Below are 12,988 nucleotides of genomic sequence, written 5' to 3'. Positions count from 1 at the left end.
AGACTCCGCGCTGAGAACAGAGCCTGAGGCGAAGCTCGATCCCACGACCCTGAGGTCACGACCTGAGCCAAAACCAAGAGGCTGACACTCAACTGACTGAGCCACCCAGGCGCCCCTATCAAAACCTATTTTAAACTTGTGCAGTTAACCATAACTCATCTTGATTAACACAGTTTTATAAGCCAACTAATCACTGTCTGCCCCTCCCTTCTGGAAGTCAACCTGTCAGAAACAGACTCCAATAAACAGGTTCTGAGTGACAGCCAGTCAACAGATTCTTGCATAGCTCAGAATGCAAGGTTCTTCTATAGTAGAATAATTTTATGAAAATAAATTTTTAAATCCACCTGAAAGAGGATGTGTCCTTAACTAAAGCAATAATGTTGATGTGCAAAAGAAAATGAAGAGTTATAGACATAAAATCTGTAAACATCAGGGACTGGCTAGTGAAGGAAGGTAGGGTCAGGAATGGGCAAAGAGAGATAATGCTGTTTTATATCCTGGAAGATGGATGATAGTGTTACTAGAACAAGGGGGAAACAAGTGTCTAGCCACCTAATACTAGAATTTTTCTAGACCTTGGGAGCCATCTAGTGAGCTCTTTCAGATAGGAAATGGGCTAGAGGTGACTTGATTTATCTGACTCAGCAGTAAAAACTAAGGCAAAACTTTGTCTTGTGACTTCATTCTCTTTTTTTGTTACATCTCATTTTAGATTTGTGTTGTTTTTAGTGTATCTGCATGGAGATAGATATCCAGCATATTCAGGAAATGTGAGGCATAGATAGTTCAGGAGACTTGAAAGTTACATGTAAAATACATATATATGAGTCATGTATAATATTAAATTTATTCACACCTGATATTTTGAGAATATTATTATAAGGATTTCTGTATCAGCTTTACTTCCAATCTGTTTTTTTTCCTGCTTTGTGATTATTCTTCCTTCTCCTGTATTGTTTTCCATCATTGTGGTTTAAACAAGGTAACTTTTTTGTCTGTTTAGTTCCCCACAGGTTGCTGGTGTTCCTAGATTCCGGTTTGGGCCACCTGAAGATATGCCACAAACAAGTTCAAGTCACTCTGATCTTGGCCAGCTTGCTTCTCAAGGAGGTAAATAGATAAATAAATGCTTAGATCTCTTGGGTTCACACATGTTAAGTAATAAGCTATTCTGATGTGATTTTTTTTTTTTTTAAGTGAGCAAATACAAATTTTTTTTAAGTAATATCTAATTCCTGTGCAAATTTATGAGAAAAGCTATATTTACTACATGTTAACATTGCTTTACATATAAATCTTACCTTTATGTTTAGTAAATAAACTAGTTAGATACTTTCCACTAACATTAAAATTAAGAAAGATAAAATATTTAAAATATGTGGAATAAAACGACCCCTAAATTAAGTAATAGTAAGTTGGTTGTTGAACATGAATTGTGCTCTTTGTGGAATTAATTACCTTTTAATCCTCAGTCAGCATCCATATAACTAAATTTGTGAGAGGCTGTATGACAATTTGTAAGTGAGTAAGGAAAGCATACTACTTTTATAACAAGCTCAAAATAAAAGATTAATCTGCAGCCCTCATATAAGTCATATAATATACGTTTTATATAAAGTTAAATTTTTATATGACTTTTTATTTTATAGGACAGTTTAGACTTGGAAGACAGATCTAGGCTTGAATTGGAATGCTACCATTTACTAGCTTTGTAACTTTGGGAAAATTAACCCCCTAGAAATTCGATTTCTTTAGCAAAAAGGGGAAGAGTAATATCTCATAGTTTTGGTGAGTAGATTCTAACATAGTACCTGGTTCATAGTTGGGTACTCAATAAAGTTAGCTTATATCAACCCATAAGAGCAGCATTTTAGATATTTTTTCAAAGGATACTGAATGTTTGTGAACTTAAAGTATGTGTTTCAATTATATTTATATTTTTGAACAATTGATTTTTGCCTGGTGGGCTAATTAGTGGGCTTCAGCAAAGTTGTGTGTCTCTACTGATTCATGTTTTTCTTTCAGATACCTGGCATATTGACAGTTCTGTGTTCTTTCCATCATTCATTAATATTTAGAATTGTCTTTAGGTTTAGGAATGTACGAAACACCCCTCTTCCTAGCTCATGAGGAAGAGTCAGGTGGCCGAAGTGTTCCCACTACCCCTCTACAAGTAGCAGCCCCGGGTAGGTATCACAGGCAGACTAATAGATTATGTGCTTTATTGGTAAAATGGAAAACTGTGTGACATCTTCTGGCTAAAAATTAAGTAAACCACTAAGTTAAAGTTTTCATTTCTTTTCATTTTGAAGTGACCGTGTTTACTGAGAGTACCACCTCTGATGCTTCAGAGCATGCCTCTCAGTCTGTTCCAATGGTGACAACATCCACTGGCACTTTATCCACAACAAATGAAACAGCAACAGGTGATGATGGAGATGAAGTATTTGTGGAGGCAGAATCTGAAGGGTAAATATTTACTTTATAATTTCTGCTTGCTTTAGACTTTTACACTTGTTTTCCTTTAGCCAGGAAATAGTTTGTTGAGCTGTTTTTTAGTAGCATCCCATTACAAAAATAAACCAAGCCATACATTTTGGAAGACTGATTTTTGCACATAGTAATATATCTTAGGATTTGGATATTATTACAGCAGACAAGTAATTTTTTAAATGTTTATCTCCCTGAAAATTACATGATGTATTCTAGAAAAATGATTTATTTAAAATCACTAATAGCTTTCAATTCATGTAGCTGCTTGAACTTTCCCTAAGAAAGAAGTCATTCTGTGAAAATTAGGAAATGACTCACTTTCCATTTTGTAGTGGGCTTTCAAGTGAACCTCATTTATTCTTTCTTTATGTGCGTTTAGAACTTGATGTCTGAAATGCAGACTTCTTAAAAATTAGAAACTTTGTAGTAGTTTTTAAGACCTGACTACATTTTAACACATCAGTGATAAACAAAGTTTAACAAAAGAAATATTTTATGACACAGCATCTGGATTTTTTTTTTTTTTTTATGTCAGAGGAGTAATTTAATGCAAAGAACCCCCGGACAGTGGTCTTGGAGAAGTGTTTAGCTTTCAAGGCAGAACCTAATTCTTTACAAAATAAAAAAGTTGGACTACTTCAAAGAAGCACAGCTAGAAGTAGAACACAGATTTCCTAGATGGAGCTCAAAGATTTTGTTTTATTTAGCAATATTTTCTTAGCATAAGTACAGACCAGTTCTAGTATATGAGGAAAAAAGCAAGCCTACTATTACGCTCTCACACAGTGCTGCTTAATTTGGGGGAGATAATAGATCCTGCTAAGAATACTAGCTGCCATTAATTTCATATCATGTATGCAAGTCACTTTAGATATGTCATTTCTAACCCACACAAAATCTCTACTAAGTATTTTCTCCATTTTACAGTGAGAAAGCTCAGACTCAGAACATGTTAAAATAACTTGCTTGGGCCACTGGTAACTGGCTTAGACTGGATTTGACCTGTGACTTGAGCCCCATGCACTTTACCCTTCACTAGTAATTCTCAACTTGGGCAGGTAGTCAAGAGAGAGATCTTTCAGATACATTGTTACTAATGACTGCACTGAAGTTTGCAGATGATAAAACTGGAGCAGTTTCAACTTACTTTTGGGCTATTTTCTCCCTTGTTTGTGTTTTCATGTGCTTTATTGAATGGGAGAGAGAGTGTTGGAGTTACAGCCATGGAGCCAGGAATTCACGTACCTGCAGCATGTCTCATCTGGGCTAGAGCTCATGGTGGGTTAGTGGTACATTGTTTAGTTGGGACTTGTGAATTATTTTAGTACTCTGCCTTCCTAGAAAAGTGTTTTGAGATTTCAAAATCTGTATAGTGTATCTCTTGTAAATGTTGTCAAGAATGTGAACCATCCTTTGCCAAAAAGAAAAAAAAAAAAAACAGAAGGGAAATAAAAACTAAAGTTGGAACATGTCCTAGTGAGAAGAGGAATAAGGAAAAAGCAACTTGAGCTGTCTTTTCCCCGGCTCCTTTAAAAAAAAATACAGTTACCAATATCAAGAGTCTACAGTTTTGAGTTAGAGGGAAGCACGGGGTTATTGAAGTGATAAACTATGTCAGAAAGAGTTTGGGAACAATTTAGGATACCTCAAGGACCAGTTTTGCATTTTCTAATCAATTTTTGTTTTCCTTTCTTAGTATTAGTTCAGAAGCAGGCCTAGAAATTGATAGCCAGCAGGAAGAAGAACCTGTTCAGGCGTCTGATGAGTCAGATCTTCCTTCTACCAGCCAGGATCCTCCATCCAGCTCTTCTGTAGGTAAGTTCCTGTTCTTGAGTACAACACAACTGATACACCAGACTTGTTTGCAAAAGATGATTTTGTTGTAACAAATAGATCGTTCTTTTTTTCCTCCTTAATTAAAAATGGTTTCTTTAAAAGGGAAATTGTATTTTATTAAAGGAAATGTAATTTTAAGACTAGAGGTGCCACAGGGCTGTGAGGGATGGGTCACTGGGAGGGCAGCTAAGTACTTCAGTCTCCTGCCTCTTTAAACCAAAGGAGCTTCTAGTTACTTGTTCTGCGTATTAGGATTCTTACATGAGATTTGATTTGGAGAGTTGAAGGGTAGGAGGTCTCTTGCTCAAAAAATAATTGAAATTTACTTACGTAAACAGTTTCAAAGTTTGACTTTCAAGTTTTTGAAGTTAACTTTGAAAAAGGCTATTTTATGTATTTTTCCTGCAATAAAAATTATTTCTGTGGTACTTTCAAAAAAATAATTAACATTTATTGAGCACTTACTGTGTGTCAGACAGCATTCTAAGCCCTTTACATATATTACCTTACTTAATTCTCACATCAGCCGAATGTGGTAATCACCCATATGGAAACTGAGGCACAGAAACGTTGAATAACTTTTCCAAAATACATAACTAATAAATAATGGGCAGGCCAGGATACAAACTCAAGAAGTTTGGCTTCAGAGACTCCACTCTTAAACAATACACTATACTAGCTTATCTGTCTCAAAATGTTTAGGTAGGGAATTACTTTTATTAACTGAAGAAATACAGTACCCAGTCATCCACACAGATTATTTTTATTTTGAATTGTTTACAGCAGTAATTCTCAAATTCTGCCATTGAACCTTCACATTCTATGGACGACCTGCTCAGTTATCTTTTTTCAGTCATGGGACTTTGCTATCTCAAGATCTCTCCTGCCTATCAGCTGCTTTTCCCTGACACAGCAGCCTATAAGCCAACATCCCTAGGTTCAGATCCCACATCTACCTTGGAACAGCTAATAACTTTAAATGTCTGCATATATATTTTATTATGAAATCTGGGTAATCATAACTAACCTTGCAGTCAAGATTAGAAATAATGTATGTAAATTATATAACTCAATGCATGACACTCAGCAAGACTCAAAAATTATCATTACCATAGTTATTAATAATACAATTGCTGAAGAGCTCTTCTCCCATTTATATTTCTGATATCCCATGAAAATTATCTTCAACAGTAGAATGGGCACTTTTATCTTATCAGGGTTTGCACAAGAAAATACGGTTTTTGTTCCCTTTTACAGTATACTATAAAATTAGGGTGTCTTTGAATTTATTTGGTAATATAAAACAGTAAGCCTCCTCATCTGAGCAGTTCATTGGGTCAGTAAATATTTGAGTGCCTACCATGTGCCAGGCGATTTGATAGAAAGCATTACTAAGAAAATGACTTCTAAGTAAAGACCTGGAAAGGGCAAGGGAGCAAAGCTGTGCGGTTTTGGGGGGAATGAGTGTTGCAGATGAGATGTATAGCAGGTATCTATAAGGCAGCAGTGTGGCATATTCAGGATCAGCAAGGGGGCCAGTGTGGTTAGGCACCGTAAGGCCAGAGGGAGGCCAGCAGAAGACAGGAGGGGGTAGGGAAGAGAAGCCCAGTGGATCATTGTAATTGCTTTGGCTTTTATGGATTTAGGAAGCTTGTAGAGGGCTTCAAACAGAGTGATGATAAGATCTGACTTAAAGATTTTAACAGTATCACTGAAAATGTGTAATGGGCAGAAACGAGAAAGTTCGGAGGGTATTGTAAATTCAAGGTAAAGACGAGGATGTTTCAGACAGAATGGTAGAGTGAAGTTTGTGAGAAGAGGTCAGATTTGGGGATTGTATTTAAATTCGAGCTGGCGGGATTTGCTAATGATTGGATTTGGGGTGTCTGGAAAAGAGGATTCACATTTGACTCACATTATATGTTGGGGTCTGTTGTTTCCTGAGGGCGGTGATACATGGTTTTTTATTGTAGTCCCCACCCCCTAGCACAGCGATACATGGATAGGCACCAAGTGAATATATATTTTATGAGTGGAGTGAATGAATGAAAAAAAATCATGCACTTTTTTTTAATAAGAAAATTTTTTTTTACTTTTTACCCTTTTTTTGTTTGTTAAATGTCCCTTGTTAAAAATCAAACCACTTTTAAATATTGAAAGCAAATGGACACCTCTGCATTTTATCCATGCGTCATTTAGTGACTAGATTTTGCCGTTATAAATGCTTTTCGTATTTTTTAATTTGCTTTCTTATATTTTAATGTTTGGGGTTTTTTTCCTTAGATACTAGCAGTAGTCAACCAAAGCCTTTCAGACGAGTAAGACTTCAGACAACACTGAGACAAGGTGTCCGTGGTCGTCAGTTTAACAGACAGAGAGGTAAATTTCTGACATATTGATTACATGACAGGATGTAGGATAGTAATAAATGGAACAAGTTTTCTAATCCTTAAGCTTCTAACTTGTATGTAGTTTTTTTTTTTAATGTTCCAAGGATTGATTAAATAATTACACATTGAGCATGTGATTTTACTAATCTGTAAGCTTCTTGTAGAAAGATTTGTAAACTATAGGTATATAATGAATATGTGCTTATATTTCATATTTATTCATTTCTTCTTTGAATTCAAAATAAGATTTGAGGAAGCCAAAGTGTTACAGTACTAGATAGTCATTTGTTACATCTCTTCCTGTTGTTATACTTTTTACACAATAGAATCAAGCTTTGTGACTTTAGTTAAAAAAATTAAAAATTTTAATACCTATGTTTTCTAATGTAACCCTTAGAGATTGTATTCATGCCATGAAAATATTAATCTAATTGTAATAATTTTCAACTGAAGATGTGTGAAATGTCTAACACAGTTTTATATCTATATACCTAGATATTTGATATTGAAAGCAATTTTATAGTGACCTAGGGTAAGTGAATACTCCACTTTTGAGCTAACTTCTTAAAAGACGCATTCAGTTTGGTTATTTTTTTCTCTTATAGGTGTGAGCCATGCAATGGGAGGGAGAGGAGGAATAAATAGAGGCAATATTAATTAAATGTCCTGTAAACTGTAATAATTGTGAATAAGATTCTCAAGCCTGTTTTAGTGTAATGATTGTTGAGATTAAAAACATTTTTGTATTTAAATTGGTATGCTTCTCTCAACATGCTTTATTAATAAAATGTATTTCAGTGTCAAAATTTTTCATTCTTCATTTAATTAGTTGACTCTTCCTTTGCCCGTGCGTGGGTCTAAGGACAGTTGTACCAGACATTGGATAAGCTCCGCCCAGAACGAGTAGTAATGAGTCTTGCTGTTCTTCTGGGTTCATCGATGTTATAGTATTGATCTAAATAGAAGAGAAATCATTTTTTAATTAAAAAGAAAACAAAACACCTGAACTTAAAAATAGTTTGTGTTGACTATTATACTCAAAGATAGTGTTTATCATTTTAATATCAGAAATGTTTGTATTAATTTGAACTTTCTGACAAAAACAATTGCCTCAAGAGATTGACCTTTCACCAGCTTTCTGTAAAATTAGGTTTGACGCTCCCTTTTCAGAGTAAGAGTTTGAGGAAAAACTAAGTTTAAAAAATAATAATTCACTTCAGTTTTACCCTTTAAAAATCTTTTTTATAGGTGGAATAATTTAGATTTCTGAATTTTTCAAAGAAAAGTGCCCCACGTAACATAATTTAATTTCTATTAATTAAAAATAATTAGTTTCTCAAGAACCTCTTTGTGGTCTTCGGGACTTGTGTAATGATGCAAATCAGTAATATTTTGTGGCACCCAAGACCTCCGTTAAATGCCACAGGTAATGTAGAATATTGTTCTTAGTAGCAGTTTTACTCAAGTACTTGGATAATTTATCATAATAGTCTTTAACCTCATGAAGGATAGTGCAGAATAGAATTGCAGCCCATTCGGTTTAATTGAAAGTAAAGTGAAAATCTAAACTTTCTTATTATAGTTTAACTTCACACCTTTAGTCACCATTGAACACTGGTTTTTGCTTTGATTATATTCATATTTTAGAGATTAGAGCACATCCGTAAGAAGCTAAGAAGTTGCTTAATAACTTACTCCTAGAAAAGGCGTAGTAATCATATCCGTCCGGTTTTCTGATGTTGGGCAGTGCGATAGCTGAAGTCACCACACTTGGAAATCCTCTCCACTGTAAACTCATTTTAACTTCATTATGGAGGAAACCTGTAGATTTAAAGATACCAGCCTGAAAGCAAAGTACTGTAGGGAAGAGCAGCCGCTAGAGTCTGACAGACCTGGGTTTGAATCCCACTTCGGTCACTGAGTAGCTCTGTTACGGTGGGTGAGCTATTAACTTAGGTGCCTCAGTTTTTGCCTCCCTTTGACATGGTGGAAATTCTGCTGAGGTTTATAGATTTGTGTGTAATGTTCTTGGTAAGAGGTACTTGATAAATGGTATTTATTCCAAATAATAAACCCGAATAAATTGCATTCTTTACTCACAAAAAAACTATATAGGTATGTATATATGTATATATTGATCTGGTCATTCACTGAGGCAAATTGATGTTTTGAATCAGTAAGCTTTAAATTATTGGGGCTATTTAGTCACTATATTCAATAAGCTTCATTCTGTAAGATAAACTGTATTACATCTACTTCATGTGCAAGAATTTTTAACACAGTAAGAAACATTACCTTTGTCTTGGTGAGAGACTCTGATGGGTGAATAGTGAATTCTGATGGTGTGTGTTTGAGAAGGTCCTATGGCATGTTCAAAGCGACGTCTCCTAACCTGTGTTGTTTCTCTGTATACTGAATAATTGATAGCAGGCCTTCTTCCAGGGCACTTTTTGATGGGTTCCTGTTTATAAATATACTGCTGAATGCTGCCACCTATTATGTATTAGAAAATCACATGTGATAAGAAAATTAAGCGTAAACCCCCAGAAAGGTGGAAAAGAGCTTTTACAAGGTAGAGGAAATGATCAGTGTTTCTCATAAAGTATGTCCAGACATTAATAATGGCTGTTAGTCAAGGGTATTATAAAATAATGGCTAAGTGCTGAAATATATGTTGAATGAATAAAACCAACAAATTGCCTAGTTATATATTTAACTTTGTTTGAAATTAAATGATGACCTCTATATTAATGACCTGAAAATTCAGGTGAAATTGTAATTTGCATGCTGAGAGCTCTGAATACTTTTTACTGTCCTCAGTTTTTCCATTGAAAATAATTTGACTCCAGCCATTAAAGATCTTTTGACAGTAAACCCAGTAATAAATGAAAATATTAAATAAAATTTCTCAGGCAAATCAATTCTTAGAAGTTTTGTAATTTTGTCAATTATTGTAACACATACCTCTCTTGAAAAAATACACAGATTCAGGTCTGTTCTTGTATTTAGCTATTGAGAGAGCTGCCACTATTTTTCCATTTAGTCCTCCAAATCCTTTTACAATTTGTTTGGGGTACCCTGGATCTTTTACACCATTGGTGAAACGCCAGTACTGGGAATCCTGATGATTTAATAGAGGAAATGGTGTTAACAGCTTTGGAATAAAAAAGTTTGGGATTCATTCTTAGATGTAAATATAGGGAGAAAGTTTTAACTTTGTTAAGTGAATAAATTGGCCTTTAATGTTACCAAATTGTTAGCTTTTTATTAAATTTTGATGATAGAATAGTTTAGTAAAATACGGAGACCCTTCTGAAGTGGAGGGTAAGCTGATTTATGCTCTTAGGATCAAGAATAGCTAGTTGCTGATTTCTCTCAGAAAGATATTTTTCTTACCTTAAAGAAGAAAGTTTTTCCTTCACAGTTGCATCTAGTAAAAACAGTATCAACGGGGGAGGGAATACCCCAAACTTCAGTAATTTTACGAGGTGGAGGTGGTGGATTGAATGGACTCAGCATCCAGAAATAATGACCTAAAATTGAAAGTGATAGATCAGCCTCCAAACTGAATGAATACTATAACTTATTCTGAAAGAAACCAAAATGAAAAATATGTTAACACAAATTATATGGCAAGTTTAGTCAACACTGTGAGGATTAGTACAGAAGTTAGTATTTGAATATTTCTGAGAGTGGGTATTTCTCAGGTCTGAAGTTCAGCGTAGCCTTTGAAATATTTTAGTTTTCCAGTTTCTCTAGAACGGTCCTTCTGGCTTTGTGACTTGCAGAAGGGCATTTATCTCCATTTCTTTATCTTTTAGAATTAAGGAGTTATAATTCAGTGACTGTTAATATCTCTTTAGCCTCTACCATGGTAGTGTATGATTTGTTTCCTTTCAGATTTAATCTAAATAGAAGAGGACTGGACCAGCAGATGGTACAGCAGAGAAGTAACATGAAGTAACTTCTCTTCTCCTGTTAGGTTCCCAAGGGATGTAGCACTGTTGAATGTATTGTAATCAAGATGTTATTTTCATATAAAACAGAGCAGGGAATACAAATACAAATCTGGGTGTCATATCATTTGATAGGAAATTAAAATTTGAACTACCTTTTAATTACTAATGGAAAGAAAAGCTTTAGTATCAGTTCAAGCTCTCTTTTTTTTAAATTTTATTTTATTGTGTTATGTTAGTCACCATACAAGCTCTCTGTTTTATTTGTTACTCTAATGTGTTTAATTCTGTTAATCCTGTATTTTGGTAATTACTTTCAGGTCCCCATAATATTGTGTGAGGAAAGTTCGTCAGTCAGGCTCCCCTTCGGAAAGCTCAACCCAAACTTCCACTCTCCTTTGGTTCTCATAAATGCCAAGAATAAAATGATGGGCAGAAGAAGAAATATGTGCATAGCTCACCTCGAAATGCAACCAGTGTTCCATTGCGCAAAGTAGTCAGTCCATCTACTGGCTTACCGTTGCATAAATTAGTCTCATCTAAAACAAAAAATTAAGCCGATACAAAAGAAAATGAGAAAAGTGTTCGTGTTGTTTTCAAATCCTCCCACGGGGCTGTTTCCTCTGTTCACCTTTTCCTAAGCTCTTGAAGGGGCTAGCGGGAGGTATGCATATTTCAGAAATGAAAAAGAAGAGCTATATTTCCTAATTGTTTTACTTAAAGGTGATATTTTTCAAAAGGTAATATATAAAATTAGGAATGGGCCAGGTTACCTGATCTTCATGTAAATTAGATAATTATTGGATGTTTGATCCCAACACAAAACTCCCATTTTTCAGTTCTGATTGCCCTTTGGAATTGGTTTGGAAAAGAGAATAATATTGCTGATTTTTGCTTTGCATTGTACTCTTGTAAGGATACACTCCCAACTAAATTTTTTTGACATTCTGTACACCATCTCTGCATATAGACACAGATGCACTAAATTCCTTATTATTCAATTTTCCGAAGACCAAATAATCTTACTGTGATTACTCCTCTGCTTCCCTACGGAGAAGCTGTAAAACCCCACAAGTTAACAAGCTAAGGGTTCTAGATAATATATCAATAGCGTGATACTAACTCAGGCCATTCTGGCTCAGATAAATTTAAGTTAACATTACCAATTTTAAAACTGGAAGTAACTGATGCTTATTACCTGAAAGCATGGGATTGATGGTGATGTCTTGGTTGGATCCTCTCACCAAGATATCAGTGCCTGGGATAAATACAGGGGTTAACACAGGGGGCCTGGGGATCATGTGAGGTTTTTCTCCAGCAATATCTGCATCTTTATTTGGATTTACTTCAACTTTTTCTGAGTTAAGTCTTTGGCTGGGGCTGGTGGTAGTTTGGAGCATGGCTTCCGCTGAAGAGGTAGGGTGTAATTTCGGCATTGTCGATGTAGTCATCTTTGGGGGAGTTGCTGTAGTCTTTGGTTTTCTCACTTTAGGTATTTTTGGCTTTTTGGTAGAAGTGGGCCTTTTTGGTGCTTTGGTTGGCTTTTGGGGTTTAGAAGTTGACACTTCAGGATTCGTGGCTGTATCTTTTGGCACAGCTGTGGTTTCTTCGGGTTTATTCACAGTCTCTTCAGTTGTGGTTGTCTTTTTTGTTGTAGTCATTACTTTGGGTGCAAGAGTTGTTGCTTTAGGAGTACTTTTGGACGATGTGATAGATGTTACTTGTGTGGTTGTACTTGTTTTGGACTCAGTGGTTTCTTCTCTTGGAGTTGCTGTCTCTTGGGTTGTAATCTTAGGTACAGCGGTTGTAATTTCAGGTATCGTCATATGTATGTCTTTTCCTATTGTTTTGTCTTTAGCTGTTGTAGTCATTTCAGCTTTGGTCACTTCAGGAGCCTTGGTTATAGGTACAACAGGTTCCTTGGGACTGTTTTCAAGAGCCTTTGGTGTGGGTTCTGCAGGAAACTCAGGAATTGATTCAGCAGGGTTCTTGGGAGTAGTGGGAGGCTCCATGGTGGTAGTTGTAGTAGAGGCCTCTGAGATGGTTGGAGCAGGTGTCTCAAGAGAAGCTGGAGCAGGCTTCTTGGGGACTTTGGGGGTGGGCTCTTTGGGAGCAGTGGGTGCAGGCTCTTTGGGGGCCATAGGTACAGGCTCCTTGGGGGCTGTGGGTGCAGGCTCCTTGGGGGTGGTGGGTTCGGGTTCCTTGGGAGTAGGTGTAGGCTCCTTGGGGGCTGTGGGTGCAGGCTCTTTGGTGGTAGTGGGTGCAGGCTCCTTAGGAGTGGTGGGAGCAGGCTTCTTAGGGGTGGTGGGT

The 12,988-nt window shown here is 36.0% G+C and overlaps 2 protein-coding genes across 5 annotated transcripts in view; one reads left to right on the top strand and one right to left on the bottom strand.

Moving 5' to 3' along the window:
* TPR (translocated promoter region, nuclear basket protein) overlaps positions 1–11,072 on the top strand; it is a 71,420-nt gene extending 60,348 nt beyond the window's left edge. Inside the window, exons 46-51 of one of the 4 annotated variants that reach the window (XM_021682792.1) lie at positions 1,007–1,113; positions 2,094–2,189; positions 2,316–2,472; positions 4,193–4,311; positions 6,616–6,711; positions 10,999–11,072. In XM_021682792.1, coding sequence (XP_021538467.1) covers positions 1,007–1,113; positions 2,094–2,189; positions 2,316–2,472; positions 4,193–4,311; positions 6,616–6,711; positions 10,999–11,018 — 595 coding nt within the window. In that variant the 3' untranslated portion in view covers positions 11,019–11,072. Of the gene's footprint in view, positions 1–1,006; positions 1,114–2,093; positions 2,190–2,315; positions 2,473–3,697; positions 3,895–4,192; positions 4,312–6,615; positions 6,712–7,327; positions 7,529–10,998 lie in introns of those variants that run through there. The other 3 variants (XM_021682794.2, XM_021682795.2, XM_021682793.1) reach the window with 3 other exon arrangements.
* The window catches only part of PRG4 (proteoglycan 4), a 16,036-nt gene continuing 10,218 nt past the window's right edge, over positions 7,171–12,988 (bottom strand). The window contains 7 exon segments of the mRNA XM_021682796.2: positions 7,171–7,677; positions 8,418–8,543; positions 9,018–9,215; positions 9,687–9,843; positions 10,119–10,255; positions 11,140–11,217; positions 11,877–12,988. The exon segment at positions 11,877–12,988 is cut by the window's right edge and continues 11 nt beyond it. Coding sequence (XP_021538471.2) covers positions 7,580–7,677; positions 8,418–8,543; positions 9,018–9,215; positions 9,687–9,843; positions 10,119–10,255; positions 11,140–11,217; positions 11,877–12,988 — 1,906 coding nt within the window. The 3' untranslated portion in view covers positions 7,171–7,579.

Source organism: Neomonachus schauinslandi, chromosome 6 (assembly GCF_002201575.2).
Source record: "Neomonachus schauinslandi chromosome 6, ASM220157v2, whole genome shotgun sequence".
In the NCBI taxonomy this organism is placed as follows: domain Eukaryota; kingdom Metazoa; phylum Chordata; class Mammalia; order Carnivora; family Phocidae; genus Neomonachus; species Neomonachus schauinslandi.
The sequence above is the reverse complement of the archived record's forward strand: the minus strand, read 5'-3'. Positions and strand labels throughout refer to the sequence as shown.